This window comes from Taudactylus pleione, unplaced genomic scaffold (genome assembly GCF_031769625.1).
Source record: "Taudactylus pleione unplaced genomic scaffold, aTauple2 ptg000013l, whole genome shotgun sequence".
NCBI classification, from domain to species: Eukaryota; Metazoa; Chordata; class Amphibia; order Anura; family Myobatrachidae; genus Taudactylus; species Taudactylus pleione.
In genome coordinates this window covers 3,227,789-3,248,801 of record NW_028284416.1, presented here as the reverse complement: position 1 = coordinate 3,248,801, position 21,013 = coordinate 3,227,789, and the positions used below count along the sequence as shown (strand labels likewise).

At 47.6% G+C, this 21,013-nt stretch overlaps 1 protein-coding gene across 1 annotated transcript; it reads left to right on the top strand.

Moving 5' to 3' along the window:
• The first annotated feature begins 972 nt into the window (after nt 1–972).
• On the top strand, nt 973–19,258 carry SLC35A2 (solute carrier family 35 member A2). The gene is made up of 5 exons (XM_088470190.1): nt 973–1,191; nt 4,611–4,796; nt 5,808–5,959; nt 9,081–9,748; nt 17,869–19,258. The coding sequence occupies exons 1-5, from the start codon at nt 1,005–1,007 to the stop codon at nt 17,894–17,896; spliced, it is 1,221 nt and encodes a 406-aa protein (XP_088326316.1). The 5' UTR covers nt 973–1,004; the 3' UTR covers nt 17,897–19,258.
• The last annotated feature ends 1,755 nt before the right edge of the window (nt 19,259–21,013 follow it).

The following is a 21,013-nucleotide window of genomic DNA, read 5'->3' as shown; positions in this document are numbered from 1 at the left end:
TTTCCGCCTGTTCAAGTTTCATCGGGTCCTATTTTCGCCTACTTTCAAATTGAATAAGGGGTAAAGCGGGCACACGCGCGATACTTTTCCGCCTACAAAACAGGCGAAAAGTCTGGGACGCGAAAAAGCATCGCGGATCCGATCTAATTGAATACGGCTCTGTGAAAAGCAGAAAGAGCATACTTGAGCATACAGGGAGACAGTGAAACACTTTAGGCAGGATATGAGCAAGCCTACATCCACAGAAGATCTCAGGTAAGTTCTCCAAGATGTCTGGAACAACCTCCCTGTCGAATCCCTTCAAACATTGTGTTCAAGTGTACCTAGAAGAATGGATGCTGTTTTGAAGGCAAATGGTGGTCACAGGAAATATTGATTTGATTTAGATTTGTCTTCTGTTCATTCACTTTGCATTTTGTTAATTGATAAAAATAAACTATTAACACTTCTATTTTTGAAAGCATTCTTACTTTGCAGCATTTATTCCTCACCTGCCTAAAATCTTTTGCACAGTATATTGTATAAGTGGTATTAAGTGGAGAACATAACAACATGTCAGGAAATGTAAGTCACATACAGAAAATAAAAACTCCTATTGTGCTGATGGTCAATATTTAATAATGCAAAATAGGAATGTATTGAAGGACAAACCTGCTTGGGACTGCTCCTGGAAATTAGGGAAAGTTGGGGACTATGTTGAGTCAAAGAGTTGTGTCATAGAGCCCAGTTTATACACACAGCATATGCACCAAACATGTCATCTGCACTAAAAACTTCTGTATGTAACAAACAAACTGCAAAACAAACAGAACCCACCGACAAAATGGCGCATGCAGACATAGTGGCGACAGGTTTTGCTATGCATCTTTCATGGAACGTTAGTCCCGCTCGTAATGATGACGTCACTGAAGACGATTTTCTAGTTGCCATAGGCGCGGGCTGGTGATGACGTACCTCACAAGCTGATGTCCCTCGGTCACCATGGCGCCGACCACGCCCCGTCGATGACGTTTCCCGGAAGTGAGCTGGCGCTGTCGCCGTGGAGCAGGAGCAGCGGACCTGGGAGTGTGCTCGGGCCGGTTGGTATGGCTGCTGCTGCCGGAGCTGCTGGAGACGAGGAGAAGAACTTGAAGCAGCCGCTGGTGGACATGGGAGAGGAGGGGACCGTGCCGGGGAGAGTGGCCGGAGACAGTGAGTGTGGTTATGGGGAGTGGGGACACTGTACAGTAATAGTACAGTCCATGGCATGCTGAGACTTGTTGTTCAACCACAGCTGGGGAGCCACAGATCGTTTCTCTCTGCTTTACAGTATAAAGCTGCCTCTGGTAGGGCTGGATATGGGGAATTGCTCTTGGTGGGGCAGGACAGGGGGCGCTGGCCGAGGTGGGGCAGGACAGGGGGCGCTGGCCGAGGTGGGGCAGGACAGGGGGCGCTGGCCGAGGTGGGGCAGGACAGGGGGCGCTGGCCGAGGTGGGGCAGGACAGGGGGCGCTGGCCGAGGTGGGGCAGGACAGGGGGCGCTGGCCGCGGTGGGACAGGACAGGGGGGCGGTGGGGCGGGACAGGGGGGCGCTGGCCGCGGTGGGGCGGGACAGGGGGTCGCTGGCCGCGGTGGGGCGGGACAGGGGGTCGCTGGCCGCGGTGGGGCGGGACAGGGGGTCGCTGGCCGCGGTGGGGCGGGACAGGGGGTCGCTGGCCGCGGTGGGGCAGGACGGGGTCGCTGGCCCTGGTGGGGCAGGACAGGGGGTCGCTGGCCCTGGTGGGGCAGGACAGGGGGCGCTGGATGGGGGGGGCTGGCCCCGGTGGGGCTGGGCAAGGGGCACTGGCCGGCCCCGGTGGGGCTGGGCAGGGGGCGCTGGCCCCGGTGGGGCTGGGCAGGGGGTGCTGGCCCTGGTAATAGTCCCTTTAAAGGAGGGGGATTGAATTAGAGCAGGGGTCAGGGAACTTTTTTTACCTTTTACCCCAAAATATATTTAGATACGCCGACGTTACCCCCTTGATTTCAAAGGAAGGATAACATATAGTAGTACCCCTGTAGTAGTGCCCCCATATAATGCCCCTGTAGTGCCGCTTGTACAAAAAAAAACACTTGCCTTAATCCCCGCTCCTGCATCCGCCGCCGTCCTGTCCGTCCGGCTGCTCCTCGGAACTATGGGAGAGACGTCATGACATCTCTCCCATAGTGTGCATGGAGAGAGGTGGCAGCTGGCGTTCAGAAGAGAACTCCGGCTAACGCGGCGCTGCAGGGAAGGAACCGGGCGCCCGCTGGTAATAACTTCTCATCGGGCGTCAGGCTTTAGAGCCTCCCTGCGGCACAGCCGGGCATACATATGAATCATTCTATATTCTAGAATGATTCATATGCATGCCCGGCTGTCCGTCCATTACCCCCAGCAATTTCATTTTTCCCCCATGTGGGGTAATTTACTCCTGTTCTCCGACCACTGAATTAGAGAATGGGCACTGGACAGGAGGGATGAGTGAGCATCTGATTAGAGCGGTGGGTGAGCTGGTGGTAAGTGTGCCATGTGTGACCAAACCAATGACTGTCTCCTTCATTGAATCCTCGCCACTCTGGATCATCACTATATAAATGATTTCTGTGTGAGAGGTAATAACCCTTTCACAGTCCTGCCAGCGTCTGTGGTTTCAATGTGGAGAAGAGGTTCCTGTACAGGACAGGGTGTGATCCAGCTGCGTACAGTACACACCTTTGTATCACTACATCCTCTGTGTGTGAGATACTAATATATCAGTGCTTTTTTAATCATTATAGAACCTACAGTTCTAAGTATGTAGAAAGTGTGTGTGTAGAGTGCATATATTACCTGGTACACTCGTGGATGGGATGAAAAATACATGGACCTGACGATTACTCCTAGCCTAAGGACGCTGCAACCACCCATTTTGTGTCATCTCTTCTAGGCATAACCTATTCCACCCAGGGTAATCCTACGTAGTGCGCACAAGATGGCTGCCTCATCTGGTACCTTTTGTGGGTGGAATATATAACCCGTGGAAGTTATTTCCCAAAATGTCTGCGCCAACCCTGCAACTTATTGTGCTCTCTGGGTTCTGGTTGCTTTTAATTATCGCTGTGTGGTTCTCTACCTTGTACAGTGTACCATGTTTTCTGATGTCTTTAAAGCGACTGAGTCCTGCTGGAGAAAAGCGCTATGTAAATAAAATGGATTAGTTTTTCAGCACACCCTCCCTCCATGTTTCTTTCCCCCCCCCTGCTTTAAATATTGTTTATTCATAAATGAAGTTAGGCTGGCCCTCCCACCCGTTCGCTTAACCCTTTGAATGCTGGCTAGTTTTGTTACAGTTGTTTATCCGTGCTGCATTAAAGTTGGCGCTACTGGACTATTGAGGGCTAAGAATATAGGTTTATTAAGGGGACCATTCACATTGACACCCTCACCCCCTTTTTGATCCATTACCCGGTAATAGGGTAACGCTGGAGTCTATGCCTTGGGATGACTTGTGTTGTTGTAAGACTCTCATAGTGAATGTTATAATTTGCCTTGTAATTAAGGGATCTGTACGGTGGGTCAGTGCTTAGCTGGGGATTTATCAATCACCAGTAAAAAGAATTTGCAGAGCAGGAGATTTTTATTTTTATTAAATGTATCCTGAAGTCCAAGTCGATTTACACAGAAGTACTATCGATAACTTTCGCCACAGTCCGTGTCTGGCAACAAGGTATTAGCCGTAGACATAGGGCTTGCTATAGCCGGTATACAATCGGGAAACCGGCTGCCTTAATACCGACAGCCGGCTTCCCGACTGTCATATCCCGGCGAGGGTGAAATTCCGGCCGTCTATATCTAGACGCCTGTCAGTTCCCCTACGCCGGGAGACAGGCGCCCGGCATCCCAGACGAAGGGATGCCGGGCGCCGCGAGCGGGCAGCCACAGGGAGGGTTAGGTTTAGGGTGCCTAGCCCTAAGTCCCCCCCAGTTAGGGTTAGGCTAGGGGGAAGGGAGGGTTAGGGTTAGGCACCCCCCCGGGAGGGTTAGGGTTAGGCTTAGGCTAGGGGGAGGGAGGGTTAGGGTTAGGCACCCCCAGGGGGGACTTAGGTTTAGGCAGCGGGGAAAGGGTTAGGCACTTGAGGGGGATGTTAGGGTTAGGCACCCGTAAGGAGGGTTAGGGTAGTTTATACTTACCTTAGCGACGATCAGGATTTCCAGCGTTGTCGGGCTTCCGCTGCCGGGAACTCTGCTTTTGTCGGCCAGGCGCTGCCAGGAATCAAATATTTCATACCGATTCCCTATAGCCAGCCCCTTGGAATGTGGGTTTAGGCTTTGGTGCCTTAGATAAAGCTGTGATTGTTGGGGGGGATTTTGTTTATCAGACTGGAATGGCTGATAATAGAACAATAACTTGCTCCCGTTTACATAGCAAACGTACCAGTATCAAACATCTCCAGTTCTTCAGTTCTATTATAGGGTTAGGGAGGTGTCGCTGTGACTGGCGTTGGGCGTGCGCATTGTTACCAGCCTATACTGGGTGGAGAACCAGATTTGTGAGTGTGTGTACAGACCAGTTAGACTGGCATTTCCACAGTCTGTACTGTATCGTTGAGGGTTTGTGCTCTCTCCATCTTACAGGGACCAATCGCCGCCTGAAGTATGTCAGCTTGGCCGTGCTGGTGGTTCAGAATGCCTCGCTCATCCTCAGCATCCGATACGCCCGCACTCTGCCCGGCGAGCGATTCTTCTCCACCACGGCGGTGGTCATGGCAGAGGTCCTGAAGGGAATCACCTGTCTGCTGCTCATGCTGGCCCAGAAGAAAGGTACGAGGCGTTCGTCAGAACGATTATTCTGGACTTTCATTTATTTGGGTTTATGTCACACCTACTTATGCCTAGCGTTCCTGATTCAGGGTAGTACGTAAAACCGATGGTGGAACATCTGTGCGGGTTCCGTTCTGGGCATGTGCAGAACGAGCCCTGCGAGCCTGATTGGCAGTCTGCAGCCGTGTGGGGGAGGGGGCAGAGCCGGGCTGCGTTTTTGGAAATTGGGCCGTCACCTCCCATTTCCTGGGAGTACTGGGGCTAGGGTCTGCATCGTAGGATACAGATTTCCTGGCCTCGCAAGCGGCCACATCTGAATCGGGCCCAGTGGCTACTCCTTCCATGGCCGTTGTGTTCTCTATGTTCTGTGTAGAGAGACTGCCTCCTCAGCTGCAGCCTCCCTGGACCCCCTGCAGCCCAGCACACCCCAGCGTGTACTGGGCTGGGGAGAGAGGCTGCTGCCGTTGACATGTTAAAAGTGTTACCAGGTTTGGGAGCAGGCCCAGTCCCCTCCAACATGCCCGGGTATTTAGTACCCACTCCTCCACCCCTCTCAGCGCTGATGCCAGTGTTCATAGGTTTCCTTTGCAGCAATAATGTCAGTGATGTTGGCAGACAGAGACCGCTACACCATCACTGGGGGGCTGGAGAATGGCACGTTGGATAATATGCCACCATGTCTGTAAATGCCAGCTGGCTGCAGTAGCATCGCACGAGACCGCCCCAGTTAGCTGGTGAATAGACGAAATTCGAGGTCTAAAGAATCGGCTCATAGTTTGAGACCCCAAGCACATTGATTCTGTTACCTAACCTTACTATTCCCAGGTCGGCGCCGCAGTGGAAATTGGGTAAATCCTAGGTCTGACCCGGCTTGGAACAGTGTTCCAGATCCCGGGTCAGACCCTGGATTTTGGTGGAAAAGGGGTATTGTTATTATTTAGACTTTTATTAAACAAGAGCTGAAGAGTAGGAAGGATCTGCACGTGTAACATTTCTTATCCCTTCTTTCAGGTAACGTCAAGGAACTGGCTGTATATCTGTATGATGCCATCATTATTCAGTACATGGACACTCTGAAGCTGGCGGTGCCTTCCTTGATATACACTTTGCAGAATAATCTCCAGTATGTGGCTATATCCAACCTGCCAGCAGCTACGTTCCAGGTGAGTCTGTCCATCACCATACATGTATTGTTGGAATGGGTACGGGATGCCAGCGCTCCGTATCCCAGCGGTCAAAATCCCGACATCTGCAAACTGACAGGGTTAGGATACCGATACCTGTTGGTCGGTAACCTCGCCCTCTCCTTACCCCTAACCCTCCCCCCCATGTGCCTAAACCTTACCTCCTTCTCCCCGCACCCTATACCTAACCCTCCCCCCCCACTTAGAGCTTAACCTTAACCCTCCCCCTAGTGCCTAATCCTATGCCTCCTCCCTATCCCAGCGACTTCCTTAGGGATATTGGCGTGTGTAATCATACCGCCGGTATCCCCTTTGTCGGGATACTGAGCGTATCCCATACTGTTCTCCTGTCTCATTCCCTGTAGCCCCTGCTATTTAACTTTTCTTTAAGAGAGTTTCCCAAACTTATATTTTCCCAGCAACCCTTCTCTCCTTCCCCACTTTTCGAACCCTGAGCATCGCAGCGCCTGGAATGTTACTTCTGACTGATGTGGGATATAGGAAAGTATTGGGGAGTTCTGTAGCTTTCAGTCGGCTGTAAATGGAGCTACCGGGATGTAGTTTGGAAGCCGACGGTCTAAACCCCAACCACTGACTTCCATACGTTCTAATCCTTGCGTGGTACTAGTGACAGGCATCTAAATCTAGACACCTGTCATTTTACCGATGCCCGGCATCCCAGTCACAGTTGTGCCTAGCGCGGACAGGGGGGGGGGGGGGGGGGATGCCTTAGGTTTAGGGCTCTTGGGGGGGACTTTAGGGGAAGGGAGGGTTAGGCACCCCCCCCAGGGAGGTTAGGGTTAGGCTAGGGGAAGGGAGGGTTAGGGTTGGGCACCCCCCCGGGGGACTTAGGTTTAGGTGAAGGGGGGATTAGGGTTAGGCACTTGGGGGCGGGAGGTTAGGGTTAGGCACCCCTAAGGGAGGGTTAGGGGAGGGGGAATTAGGTTAGCTATACTTACCTTAGGGACGATCGGGATTTTCACCCTTGCCGGGCAGCCGCTGTCGGGATTTGTCCAGGGGGTAATACCTACTACACCCGAGCTACCTGATGCCTGTGGCTTACTGTATAACATTCAGCTATCAGTCAGTGACTGTCCACAAATACAGAATAAGAAAGCCCTGTGCTATATGCAGTACACATGCAATAAGTAATAAGCTAACATTTTTAAGAATTATTATTTTTTTTTTTAAATAAATATGAAACCAGCGAAATAGTTAAAAACATAGACACAAGGTAAGTGTAAAAAATCAGACAAAGTTCAAAAAAGCATCTTAAAGATGGTAAATGAAATAGTAGTTTATTCTACAACTCGACATCTTTAAGATATTTTATTATGTGTGTATAAGTGTTTTATATACACACACACATCACAAAGTATCTTACACACGAGGAACACGCTGGATATATCGAGAAATATACTTAGAGACTAAGGGCCTGATTCAGAGCCGGACGCTCTGACCAGAGCGCTCGCTCTGAATCAGGGCCCTCCTCCATTAATATGGAGCGTCCTCCTGGACGCTCGTATAGCTGTGGGTCACCACCCAAAGCATATACGAGCGTGCAGGATGATGGTCGCGATGGTCTTGGCCATCGCGACCATCGGACTTGCGACGGAGACCCTGCGGTAGGGTCTACCTGCCACAAGCCCTGGAGTGATTTTGGCTCTATCAGAGCCAAAATCACTCCCACTGACATCACTAGTGATGTCAGTGGGGCCGGCTTCAGACGGTAGGCGTTCCCATGGGAACGCCTCCGTCTGGCAGGCACGCCTCCGGCACGCCCACCAAAGGGGGCGTGCTGTCAATCAACATCGACAGCACGCCCCCTTTGGTGCGAGACCCGGAGCGACAGCTTGGCTGTCGCAGTCCGGGTCTCGCGCATGCGCACGGCGGAGCTCCCTCCGTCGTGCGCATGCGCAGTGGGGAACATCGACCCACTTGCGCGCGTACTGCCGCTTGCGAGTGGGTCTGAATGACCCCCTAAGGGAGATCAGCCGCTTGTTTTATATAGACTTTTTCTAAGTTATTACGCTTAGCTTGTACCTATTTGTTTTTAACTATTATAGTATGTGCACTGTATATAGGACAACACTTTCTTTTTTTTATATTACTTGGATATCTATCGTAGTCAGTGGTAGCAGCCCCATCTTGATAACATAACATTATCCAATGTTGGTTTATAATTGTGTTATTATCTTTGAGGCCTCAGCAGAATTAATAACCATAATTTCCTACATAATCATGTAAATCTTCCTTTATGGAAACCATCAGTGACTGTCCCCGGCCCTGGCGGGAACGTGTGTCCTGTACTGTCTCGTCATACACCTCTATTAAGCAGTTTACACGTTCCCTCCCTTATTATAGTGTAAGGGTGCGGCGGTTAGGTGACTCTGAGGTTGTTTAAAAGTCCTCAATCTAATCCTCCTTGATCTGGTGGATTTATGCCTTTGTGGTTTCTGCTGTGCTTCCTATGACTTACCAGGAGCTCTAGAAACATCCTGCAGCAGCCTATCGATATGCTAGGAACGGTGACACAGGGCCGTAACTAGCTATGGGCGACCGGTGCCGTCGCTCAGAGCGCAGAGGCTCTGTGGGTGGCACTGTCGCCCACCCAACGGCCGTTGCTCCTGGCTAGCCAGAATTGCTGCCACAGCACCCACGGTGGACGCTCCAGACGGGAACCCTGCACACTATATGCAGCTGATTGGGTGTCCTGAGGATACCCGGTCAGCGCTGCATTTACCGGAGCTGACTGGCATGCCCCCTTTGCGCGATGTCATGATGTCGCACGCTCGGTGAGTGCGGCCTGCACAGGTTACTGATGTGCCCAGTTACAGCACTGCGGCAACATCATTGAGACACTGGCTGGTTAATATTCATGAGGCTGGTTAATATTCATGAGGCTGGTTAATATTCATAAATTACTGGACCCCTGTTAATTAATAGGCTATAATCTCATAAATATTAGTTCAGTGAACACAATGGCTGGTCTACTAATCCCCTTATAACTTCCTTGTTTCTTTCCCTTTGTCTCGTGTTGTCTCTCTCGCACCTGCTATAGTTTGGTTTCTCATCTGTTGCATTTATCTCATTGTTTCAGGTCACGTATCAAATGAAGATCTTGACCACGGCGCTGTTTTCAGTTCTCCTCCTGAGGAAAAGTCTGTCCCGGCTTCAGTGGGGTTCTCTGGTTGTCCTCTTCATCGGGGTGGCCGTCGTACAGTCTGAGCAGTCTGGCGGAAAGGAGAGCGTGTCTGCGAGCGGCCAGAACTACGCTGTGGGCCTGGTGGCCGTGGCCGTTTCCTGCCTGTCCTCCGGCTTTGCGGGAGTTTACTTCGAACGCATCCTGAAGGGCAGCTCGGCCTCGGTTTGGCTGCGCAACGTCCAGCTTGGCATCTTCGGCACAGCCTTAGGACTTCTGGCCATGTGGCAACAAGATGGAGCCGCCGTGGCCGAACGTGGCTTCCTTTACGGATACACACCGCTTGTGTGGTGTATCATCTTCAACCAGGCCTTCGGTGGTCTTCTGGTAGCGGTGGTGGTGAAATACGCCGACAACATCTTGAAAGGCTTTGCCACTTCCCTGTCGATCGTGGTATCCACTGCCGCCTCTGTCCACCTCTTTGGTTTCCATGTGGACCTTCCGTTTGCTGTGGGAGCTGGGTTGGTCATAGGGGCCGTGTATTTGTACAGCCTTCCACGGACACCCGATCCCGCGGCGTCCACAGCCAGTCAGACTCCTTCACACAAGGAAGTCTTCTTGCCAAAGTCAGTGCTCACCAAATGACGGAATGTGTTGCCTCTTCTCACCCCTGACCCCCCCCCACCCATCGCCCCGATTTCTTCATGTTAGGCTGGTGCCTAAGGACCGAGGTGGAGTGAATGCCTCGGGGCTGTTGTTTGCTCCAAGGGTCACCCTGAATTACCCCTAACACTCCCTACTGGTATTATTAACATGCTGCTGAGAGACTGATGTCTACACAGGACAAAGGCGCACATATAACCCGTGTTATGTCCCCCCCCATCCAGTGTCAGTCTGTTAGCAGCGCATAGACTATGAATCTATGTATTTTATATCACACCAGTGTGCAGATGTACATATGGTTGGTAATATTTTTATGTATTTGTACATAAGATCCAGCCGGTGGGCCTGATCAATCGTGAGTGAGTGAGTACATGGATGCATGAATGTAAATATGACTTCCATATATATGTATGTTTGTGCATATATATATATATATAAATATTATTCCATTATCTGTATTACACCTATGTGTATATAGATGTAAATATTTGTATAATTCCAGCGCACATCTTGCACAGGTAAACGGAAAGCAGACGGTGCAGGCACAATCCTGTAACGTCGGTGTCTACATTGTTTTGGGGGAGGAGGGGAAATCCTTCTGCAGATCTCTGAGGATTTCCCTCTACCCCAAGCGGCTGCTAAAAATTATTATAATAACACTGAGCAGTAGGTCGGCTTTGCTGACTGATTGCAAAGATTAAATAGAGCTTTCTCATACATCAAACCTCTTTATCTTCTAGACTGTACGGCTGTGTTTGCAGCTTGACACTTGCAAAATCATGTCTGTCTACTGACCACTGATTGGTCAATAACGTGATTGTGCAGTGCTCGCTGATTGGAAAGGCGTGTCAGATTTGGGAGCTGGTGATTGGCTGCTAGTGATAAATGAGTGTATATACCTGGATGTGATTATAGTGAGTCGTCATCGTTGAATGGTGCCAGCAGAGGCTGTGCCATTTATTTGGGCAGTGATGTGCTGTTTCTTCGTGGTTTTTAGTGTTCATTCTAGCACCCTACACCTGACACCACCCGCGCAGTTCCTCTTTCCTGCCTGGGGTGTCGCTCTCTGCTCCGGGTGCTTCAGCTGAGGAAACAAACTGCTGAGATACAGACCAGAGCGTGCTAAAGCGCCAGAGCAAAGAGCGACACCTCAGGCAGGGAAGAGGAACTGCACGGGCTGTGACAGGTGCTGGGTGCTAGAATGATCACTAGACTCGCTTGTATAATAAATGATTTAGATTTGACAGGAGGAAACTCGTGTAAAGAAAAGGCCAGTGTGTGTGTGTGTGTGTGTGTATATATATTATTTTGTTTGTTTTAATTTATATGCAGCTGAACGGCTTGGCCGGCGGGTTTGGTTATGGTGGTGGTGAGTCGGGGGGCTCTGACTGGTGTTTGGGAACAGGTTAGTTTTATATTAGCATAGTGCATCTTTCTCTGCCTGGCTCCCACTAATCCTCACATCATGTGACGTGCTCCCCTCCCCCACCTATGCGACTCTCCCTCCCCCCCACCCCGGAATCCCCAACCTCTTCTGCATGTTCGTTTTACTTTCTTTTGTTTTGCTCTTGTACTAACCAATCGTTCAAATGTAAAATAAAATAATTTGTATTTGTTACCATTTTCCTATATCATTTTTGTGTTTTTTTTATTACTGACTCCGCTGACTAACTGCCCCACTCCGGAGCCTGCGACGAGATGCATGATCGCTGGAGACTTTGCTCAAAGGCAAACTGTAGATAAGTCTAATTTTCTCCTATTGTATGTAGGCTAATATTTACAGATGTAAAATACAGATACGTCCCAGCTTCGTCTTTCCATTCAGGATTTTAACAAAGGGAATTTTGTGTTTCTTTGCTTAGATCTGTAAATGTCTAACTAATTTTGTCTTTTAAATGGTACAAACATAAAAAGAGACAGATAACCTGCACTATGTACAGACATTTCTTTACACCCTATCTACCTTACTATTATATAAGAGGACCTGTCTATCCTCCTGCAATTCTACCCTTCTGCAATTTTAAATTTTTTTTGTGAATACAGTGATTTTATTTTTCTGTGCTATTCACCTAAGGCCTTTATGTAATATAGGAATAGTCTTATTTTTGCTCACCATGATTATGACACACATGCTCTGTGCATACAGTTCTGTTCATTACCCCAAGCAGAGCTAAGCTGTGTCGTATTCAAGGGCAACGAACAATCGTGACTGCCTGGTAGTTATAAGGAGTTTGCTGAAAAGCACCGATTTGAAACCGGATTGAAGATAGTTATGTACAAACAAGTTCTAGACGCTAATCCTGACATTCATTGCTGCTTAATTAACATCTTAAAGTATTTTGTAACCTTCACAAATAGGTCTGTAGAAGTCTCCATAACATGGCAGAATAGCCTCTGAGCTCTGATTCCAAGTGCCCTCTGATTCTGACAAGCTCTGGAAACTGTGAATGTTTTATTAACTCCCTTGCACAACTTCTGTTCAGGATTATAATATCATACGGTTTTTCAAGTAGCAGTTTTTCATTTAAACAGGGTTTTCCGAAATTGAGCTGTAGGAATGGAAATTGTGTACAAGAGCGGATTGTATTTAGGGCTTATTATCCTGTGTAGGCTTTCCATGGCTTCCATGAGGAAGCTGGGACACGTATGAATCACGGAATGGGTTTGAAGTCCCAGCAGTGAATAGCTGCCAGTTCATATCCTGACAGAGCAGGTGAGTACCCGATCCCTAACCCTCCCTTAGTGGTGTCTAACCCTCCCCCCTAGAGCTGCCTAATGCTAACCTCCCCCATAAAAAACCTAAACCTAACTCCGCTACGCTGCCTAAACCTAACCCCCCCTAATCCCACCCAACCCCCCAGCGGATAATGCTAAGGGCGCCCCGGACTCATCTCGTTCGATTTGGTGTTCCAGCGTCGGGATTAAAATAGGCGTAGGTATTTCGACACCTATCTCAAGTCCATTGCCGAGATTCGGATGTCGGTGATGAGACCAGCGGCCAACTACATCCCATGTATCACTGGCTTGTACATACATTCAGCACAGGTGCCTGTTTATGGAGCTGGGCTGCAGACTGTGCTGTGTACCGTGTACCCAACAGCTGCGCACACACACGTGGCTGAACCAGTTTGACCCATCATATCTCCAGGTTCCAGTGATTGCACTGATGAACTGTATTTTTATCGCATTACTTTTAGGGTAAGGTAGGGTTAAATAGAGATGGAAATAATATAACTATAGTATCACCCGTGTAGCTGGACTAATATATTTGGTAATGCAGTCGGCCCATTCACTAAGAGACAGTGACGTGTCTGAGGCACTTGGCGGTCCGGTAACAAAAAAGTGAATACATCATACGCTGTGGCATCTTTTGCCATAGTGCTGCCTCCTGCTTTATGCTAATGCTTCCCCTGGTGCGCGTCTGCAGGTGCAAGGACGGAAGCGCCCAGTCTGTGTCTCTTTAGACGCCACCATCGGACGCCTGATAGAAACGTGCAGAAGTTCCATCGGAGTATGGCCGCCAATGTAAGCTTTTAAGGCTGGGTTCGCAACTAGTTAGGCGGAACTCCCATAACTCGCCAAGCAGACAGTGCATCTGATTAACCACATCCCAGTCACTGCGCAATACAGTTCTGAGACCGTGCGTCCCAATCGCTATAGCGACTCTGTGCATACACACCGCAGGAGGCAAGCGCTGTGCGACTTTTCAGCTACTTAGACTCATGCCCAGTTGAACAATTTGCATGAATATTGGATTGCGCGAGGCTCAAAGTCAGGTCTATTGTCCCTGTTTGATGTAAGCGTGAATTATTAAGGCTAGATTTGTTCACAAATGCCCGAGGGTAGAACTAGAATATGCAGGGAGACCTACATCACCAAACAAGTAATTCTGGTGATCTTGTTACATTTACACATAAATCTAATGTTGCTGTGCTGGTGATGTCACCACGTGTAGTATGCCGCAAAATTCTATTCATTATGCATTTCTGCCCATAGATCGGGCTGTAAATCCCTTTAAACTAGTAATGTGAGCAATAACCGGAGATAATGGAAGCGATGAGTTCACACAAGCTCAGCGCAGTTATTGGTAATAGCCCAGGAGAATAAAGGTGCATTTAATGGTCTATCTCAGCCAATGTCCAAGTCTCACGAAGTCTTAAACCACATATAAATGGGGAGGTGTTGGCGGGTACCCAGGAGTTCCCCTCTATACCAGCAGCATGGTGTTAGTCCCTGCAGTGGCTCATGCCGTGTTCTGTTAGGAAAAATGCGTCAGAAAGTCGTTTTGTTCTGACTGAGCCAATAAAGACTAAAATACGAAGAAAACCTTGTACTGTATATACCTAGCGTTGGCTCCTTTTTGCAGAGCTGTGTGATTTATCCAGTGGATGTAATGGTTTTATTTGGTTTACATGTCTAACACCCAACCCCACGCATTCCGCCACAGGCCTGATCCCCGGACTGCTCATTCCACCTCTCCATGGATACATGGACCACTCGTGCCGCTAGATCAGTGGTTCTCAAACTCTGTCCTCGGGACCCTCACACAGGCCACGTTTTCCAGGTCACACGGCAGGTACAGAGGTGAATTCATTACTCACTGACACATTTTAAAAGATTCTCAGGTGGAACCAATTATTTCACTTGTGATTCTGTGAAGAGGCCTGGAAAACATGCACTGTTTGGGGTCCTGAGGAATGAGTTTGAGAACCTGTGCACTAGATCCATGACTCCTGAACCTGCTCGTTCCACCACACTCCTGATACCTGGACTTGTCCGTTCCACCACCATCTCTGCATATGTCATAACTGTCTTTATTTGAAGGGACTGTCCTCAGTATTAGGACTTTTGTCCCAATTTGTTGACAAGTAGAAGACATATCCCACGCAGTGTTGTCCCTTCAGTGCTGCGTCGGGAAGGGGCTGACGCAGCACATCTGAAGCACTGGACACGCCACCGCGGGGGGAGGGGTAGCTTGATGATTTGTCACGCCCCCAATGAGAAGTGAGCATAACTCCTTGAGGTGGCTGGTGTCCCAAATCTTCAATTACAAAAGTTGGGGGGTATGTTTCTTTTTTTTTTTTTCTGGTGCACCTCTAGCAAAATAGGACACACCTCTTACATGTGTTTTCTTCCCTTTATCTCATTTAGATAATCTCGATGGTGCAAAAAAAAAGGCAAATTTACACCCCAAAATTCTCCCAGCCCCCACACAAGGCAGTCCATTTTTTAACCTACTTGGAAGAAACCAGTCTTGGGCCCAGAACACACTTACCTCTAAAGATAGGTGCATCTGTGTAAAACTTTCAGGGTAGTACTACAGAACTGCTATCCCACATTCATACATAAGTCGTAGGGGTGTGGTACGCAGCGGTATTTTTCAGCTGGAACTCCGTTCCTGAAGATCTCATTGACTATGATGTCATGTCCTGGGCCTCAATGTATTTTCCATGAGATAAGTTTTATTTTAATGGCCCTTTTGAGCGCCTTCTGTGCCTTAGTTTCTAAATAATATATATATATAATAGCCCTGGTGGTATGTAATGTCAACGTGTTATGTACATGATGACAGTTGACATAAGAGTCTCTCTCTAAGGCAGAGGTTCCCAAACGTGGTCCTCAAGGCTCCCCAACAGTTCAAGTTTTAGAGAGATCCATGGTTGAGCATAGGTGACTTAATTAGTACCTCAGTCAGTTTGCTTAACCACCTGTGCTCAACCATGGATATCACTAAAACCTGAACAGTTGGGGAGCCTTGAGGAACGCGTTTTGGAACCTCTGCTCTAAGGGGTATTTTACTAAAGTGCAGGATTTTAGAAGTGGAGATGTTGCCCATAGCAACCAATCAGATTCTATTTCACATTTATCTAAAACCTTTAAGAACATAAGAGCTAGAATCTGGTTGCTATGGGCAACATCTCCACTTCTAAAAACCAGCACTTTAGTAAATATACCACTAAGGCCCGTATTCAATTAGACGAGAAAAGCCGAGATTCGCGGAATAGTATTGCCGATCTCGGCTTTTTGCATTGTGGAAACTCATCTCCGTATGCAATTCCAGACGCTTTTGCGTAGGCGGAAAGTCAGTGCAATATAATAGGCGAAAAAGATTCGCCTCTGAATAGCAGGAGAAAATAAGTGCAATTTTTTAATTTTGGGGTGCAAAGGTGGGGGAACCACTCAGAACCCTTGGGACAGCCCCCCAAAGGACAACTGTGTCAAAAAAAATACCCAAAAAAACTTAACACTCCAAAAAAATATTTTCATTTTGGGAGCGAAAAATAAAAAAGTGGGGGGGGACAAGCATAAAAACTAGCGAAATAGACTTTTTTGGGGATCTACAAGGGTGGGTCAGGGTGTTTTTTTTATTGCGGGTGCTTGCAACAGGTGCGTTTTTCACGATTTTTTATTTAACTTCACTTTAGAGACTTTAAAATTTGCTAGCACCCATTTTCATGTACCCCAAATTTGACAGGATTACTTATTTTCACCAAAAAATACTGCTTAATGCCATTCTTCAAGACGCTAATAAGAAGCTATTGAAACAACTTAAGTACCCCAAATAGCTTTATTAGGGCTATTCGGGGACATCTGCATTGATCCCCAATGTTTGCATCTTTTTGGGGGGCTCAGGCTGATTTCCCCATTTCTTACAGCACTTTTCGACTTTGCAGCTTGCCTTTTTCGTGTGGTTTGCAATTTAATAGGGCGAATAGCGGAGGCGCGCACGACAAGTTTCCGCGTCCAAAACACACGATGTAGGTGGCAAGTCGGGCAGGCGAAACTTTACTGTGGACGCAAAGCTAATTGAATACCGTCCTGTGTTGTTACATTTTCCCATTAGACATAATAAATGAATGGTCAGCTCTGCAGCCGGTCTCCCTGCAATATCCGAATTTTAATCCCAATGTGAGGGGATTGCCAATCAGTATCTCATCAAAAATGATTAGGATAATAATTAAGTTAGAATATGACAGTAGTTGGCCTCTGGCTGCAGTTATCCTATGTGTGGCCTGTTTCATAACTTTATATAATATAGGTAAAGCCCTATAATTATCGTATTATTAAGCATTAATCTGCAGAATTTCCATTAGACAAACACACAAGAAAAATGAGGGAACCGAGTATAAGAGCTATATGTAGTAGGCAATGATTTTCAAATCCCACAATTTTTTTGCAAATTTTGCCTGACAGATTTAAAAAAAACAATCCTGATTTAGCATTTAATATTATTGACCTTTTAAATATAACATCTGCAAAAGTTGCGGGTTTTAAAAATCTGATTGCTTACTAAATATACCCCTTAATGCCAAACATATGAAAAGCACATTAAAAAATAGGATCAATTAGTGCGAGTGCTGCTAGGACAACACTGCATTAAATAATATTAACGGCACTATTACAATTTTAGAACCCAGCACAAGATATTTCTCATGTGTTAATGGGAGCTAGAAGTACAATGGAATCAGTATGAAATACCACCCGACAGGTAAGTATTTAAACTATTACTAACCTAACCCTCCGTTAGGTGTGCCTAACCCTAACCACCCCCCCGGGGGTGCCTAACCTAACCCCCCCTTACCCTAGTCCTCCATGGGGGGGTGACTAACCCTCCCCCACGCGGCTGCCTGTGCCCAGCTTACCTTCGATCGCTATGCCGGGTCGTCGGGCTCCCGGCGTAGGTAAAATGAGAGGCGTCGGGATTTCGACGCCAGTCATTAGACCCCTGCCAGGATTAGACAGTCAGGAAGCCGGCGGCCTGCAATTTGACCGTCGGCTTCCTGATTGCATCCCAGTACAATTGGCTATACTGGTAAAAGCACGTTCAGAATGCATTATTAGTGTAAAAGTTAATTTTCATGCACTGTTGTCCATATTATTAGCGCATGTGTGTGTGAATGAGCCCCAGAGCAACTCGTTGGCCCCTATGTTGCTCTAACTGGCTCCTGAATGAGAGTGTGCATCATTTGCTATATGCCTGTGTTATCAGTGTTATCAGTCTGTTCTGTACTGGGTGAAATTACCCAGAATTGTGACCATTTTTTTTTTTTTAACCTAAAATCAACCTTTTCTTGTTTTGTAGGATTATTTCCAAACAGAAAGGCTCTTGAGAAGTCCGGTGGCAGCGCATCCATGTTCAGTTAATATGATTACCCCATTGTTCCGGATCTATACATTAGAATGACTTATCCTGTTGTTTGCCAAGTTTTACATGAACTGCAACAAAGCACACCTCCTGCGGCGAGTCTCGGTACTCACGTGCGGCAAACGGGCGGGATGTGAGGCAATGGCCGCAGCTGCTAAATGAAAAGATAAATCTAGATAAGCTAAGTAATAATGTTTGTTTCTCACCAGTATTAACGCTATTTAATATATTTTGTATTAATAAATCATGTGATGGACTCAGTATTGAAATACAAAACATATCCGTAGAAGCATTACTTTCACCTAAACATTGTTAAAATTCTTACATCTAAGCATAAACTATCATCAGCAAAATATAAAAGGGCCCACAAATCTACAGTCTCGTTTCCCCATTTTGATGATCTACGATCCGATCCAGGGATTGGCTGCCATCGATGATCGGCTGAACGGGGGAAATTGAACATGTAAATTATACCGACTTGCTGATTACGACCATTTTCGGGTCGGGATTGGAGAATCGACATTTTGCAACATGTTGAATGTCCCCGACCCTGCCTTCGGCAGAACAGGGAATTGCGGCAATCAGTCGCAGATGTATGGGCCACTTGACTATTGTATTATACCGTATTAGCACCTAAGCACTTCCCTGGTTACAGAATGCCCAAAAAGTCACCAGGCGCTGTGGACTGATTTTATATTTCTATAAACACGCTTCTCCTGATGTCTACTCATCTTTTATAAATGAGCCCCTTTTTGAATTCTGATTTACCAAGCGCGCACATCTCTAAAGTCACATTCGGCCAAGACCACCCATGAGACTGGCTATTTCACTCCTGCGTTACCCTTTGACCCTCTGCCAGTCACGAATGGTGTTGGCTCAGCTGTTTTATGCCACATTTTAGTTTTTTTCTGATTCATTTTTTTATAGTAAGCAAAGTGTCTCAGCTTTGCTCTCCTCCTTTAGATTGTAAGCTGCCATGAGCAGGCCTCTCTCTATCCTCTGTCTCATGTCTGCACCGTGTCCGTCACCCTTGTATGCAGACGGTCAGATGAAGTTTAGCGGTTCAATATAAATAAATTATTATTATGAATAGTTCCACATTACAAGTTACTTTGTTGAACCTTATTTAACACGTAAAAGTTGGCAGTTCGGGGGGTGATGACGCGATTCGCGCTGAATCGCGTCATCGTAGCCTCGCCCCCTGCTTTGTATTGCCGGTAATATCGGCATTATAAAGCGGGGGGCCAGGCCGCGGTGATGCAATCGCAATAGCATGCCATCTGCTCCCTCCACTTAAGTCGCCCCCATCCTCTCTGCTGCACCGACCTGGCCAGAATGTCGGTAAGTATGAGATATAGAGAGAGAGAGAGAGAGAGAGAGAGAGAGAGAGAGAGAGAGAGAGACACAGATACAGGATGGGAGGCACTCACTAGACTTTACAGCAATAGTTAAACGGTCCTTTATTCCTACGTTTCGGGAACTTCAACCCGTCATCAGGGTTATGCAACAAATTGACAAACTTAACCCACATTATAGAGAGATAGATATATTGTTTGCTGAGCAGTTTATACCCAAAATGTAATAGGGCATTGCATGTATAAATAAACCCCTCTGGTACTAGCTGTCAAACCTAAAGGATGAAGCATTATGTCTGGGCTCTGGTTTATTTATTTTTTGCTGTATCCTGATTTGCACAGAGTGACTGGCACCCTGAATTATTTGGGGCTACCACAGCATATTGCAGAGCCATGGAATACCCTCTGCTCAACGCCTGGTTGGTCACAGGTTTATCCCATAGCCAGATAATGACCCAGAACAGACCTCCGTATCACGTCAGGACTACCTTTCAGGAAAAGAACGAGACGTAGACTGCAAACCATGAAATGGACGCACAGTTTCCAGCTGGTTTGGGATGAACTGGACAGCAAGGCGTTTTTTAACGCAGATGGCTTCAATTATAATTTAAGATGGAAGTCCAGGAGCAGATAATCTTGTACCTGGTGAAGGGGAAGGGGCCATGTTACTTCTGGCAAATGCCAGAAGGGTCGATGGCCTCAGGGCCGACTCGAAGAGGGCGGAAGTGTCCCCGCCCTCCATCGCCCGCTGCCGGATTCATGATATCAGCTCCGGGAGGCGGCAGGGAAGAGTATAAAACCCCTTCAGTAGCTGTACTTGGAAATGACGTGATTGAGGGCGGAAGTGGAGGTTTCTGCCCACATTTTCCAGGAAAATAAGAATTTCGGCCCCTTGCGGGCTCGCTTCGCTCGCCACGCTGCAGGCATGGTGGCTCGCCACAGGAATATATTCCCCCTCTATGACCACTTGGATGGTAGGGAATGATGTTGGACACTGACTGATGATGTCACCGTACAGAAACGGAAGGGGAACTATCTCATTCCGTGGCGGCAGTGGTGGGCCGATGCGCTCTACTCGCCTAAGGCGGGCAGACTGCCAGGGCTGATCTTACAGCCCCACTCCTTCCCTGTGCAGACTACAGGTGCAGCGCATTTCTGGGCAGTTCTGTAGCAGCGTCGGGAAGAAGTTTCCGGTCAACATGTGATTCCCATTGTAGACAGAATGGTGCCAAAAATGTAGGTTATGTTTTGTTAAACAAAACCATTCTTCCATTTATTTTATCTCGTTGTTTTATTTGTCCTATACTTTAACCTTAATTTGCACAAATTACTGAGATATACTGTGGACATTTATTTAAACTTTGGTAAAATTGGGGTATCTTCCAGCCTCTGACCAATAAACTATCAATGTGACAGAGCTCAATTTATTTTGCCTACTCTCAACATTAAAAAAAAAAACACTTCTATTTAATTTAACTTTTTTTTATTTTTTTACAGTATACAGTGTACAGTACTATGCTCCCACCCACACAGGGATGTAACACACAGCACACAGCTGCCTGAGGGGAGACTAGTGAGAGGCAATGCCTGGGCCAGGGTGTGTCATGGCGATGACTGAGGGGCCCAGGGCTGGCTGGGGGTAGTTTTGGCGGGAAGCACAGCCTCGGGCTGATGAGAGGGAGCAGCAGCAGCAGCAGCGTCACGTGTTACATCAGGCTGAAAAAACT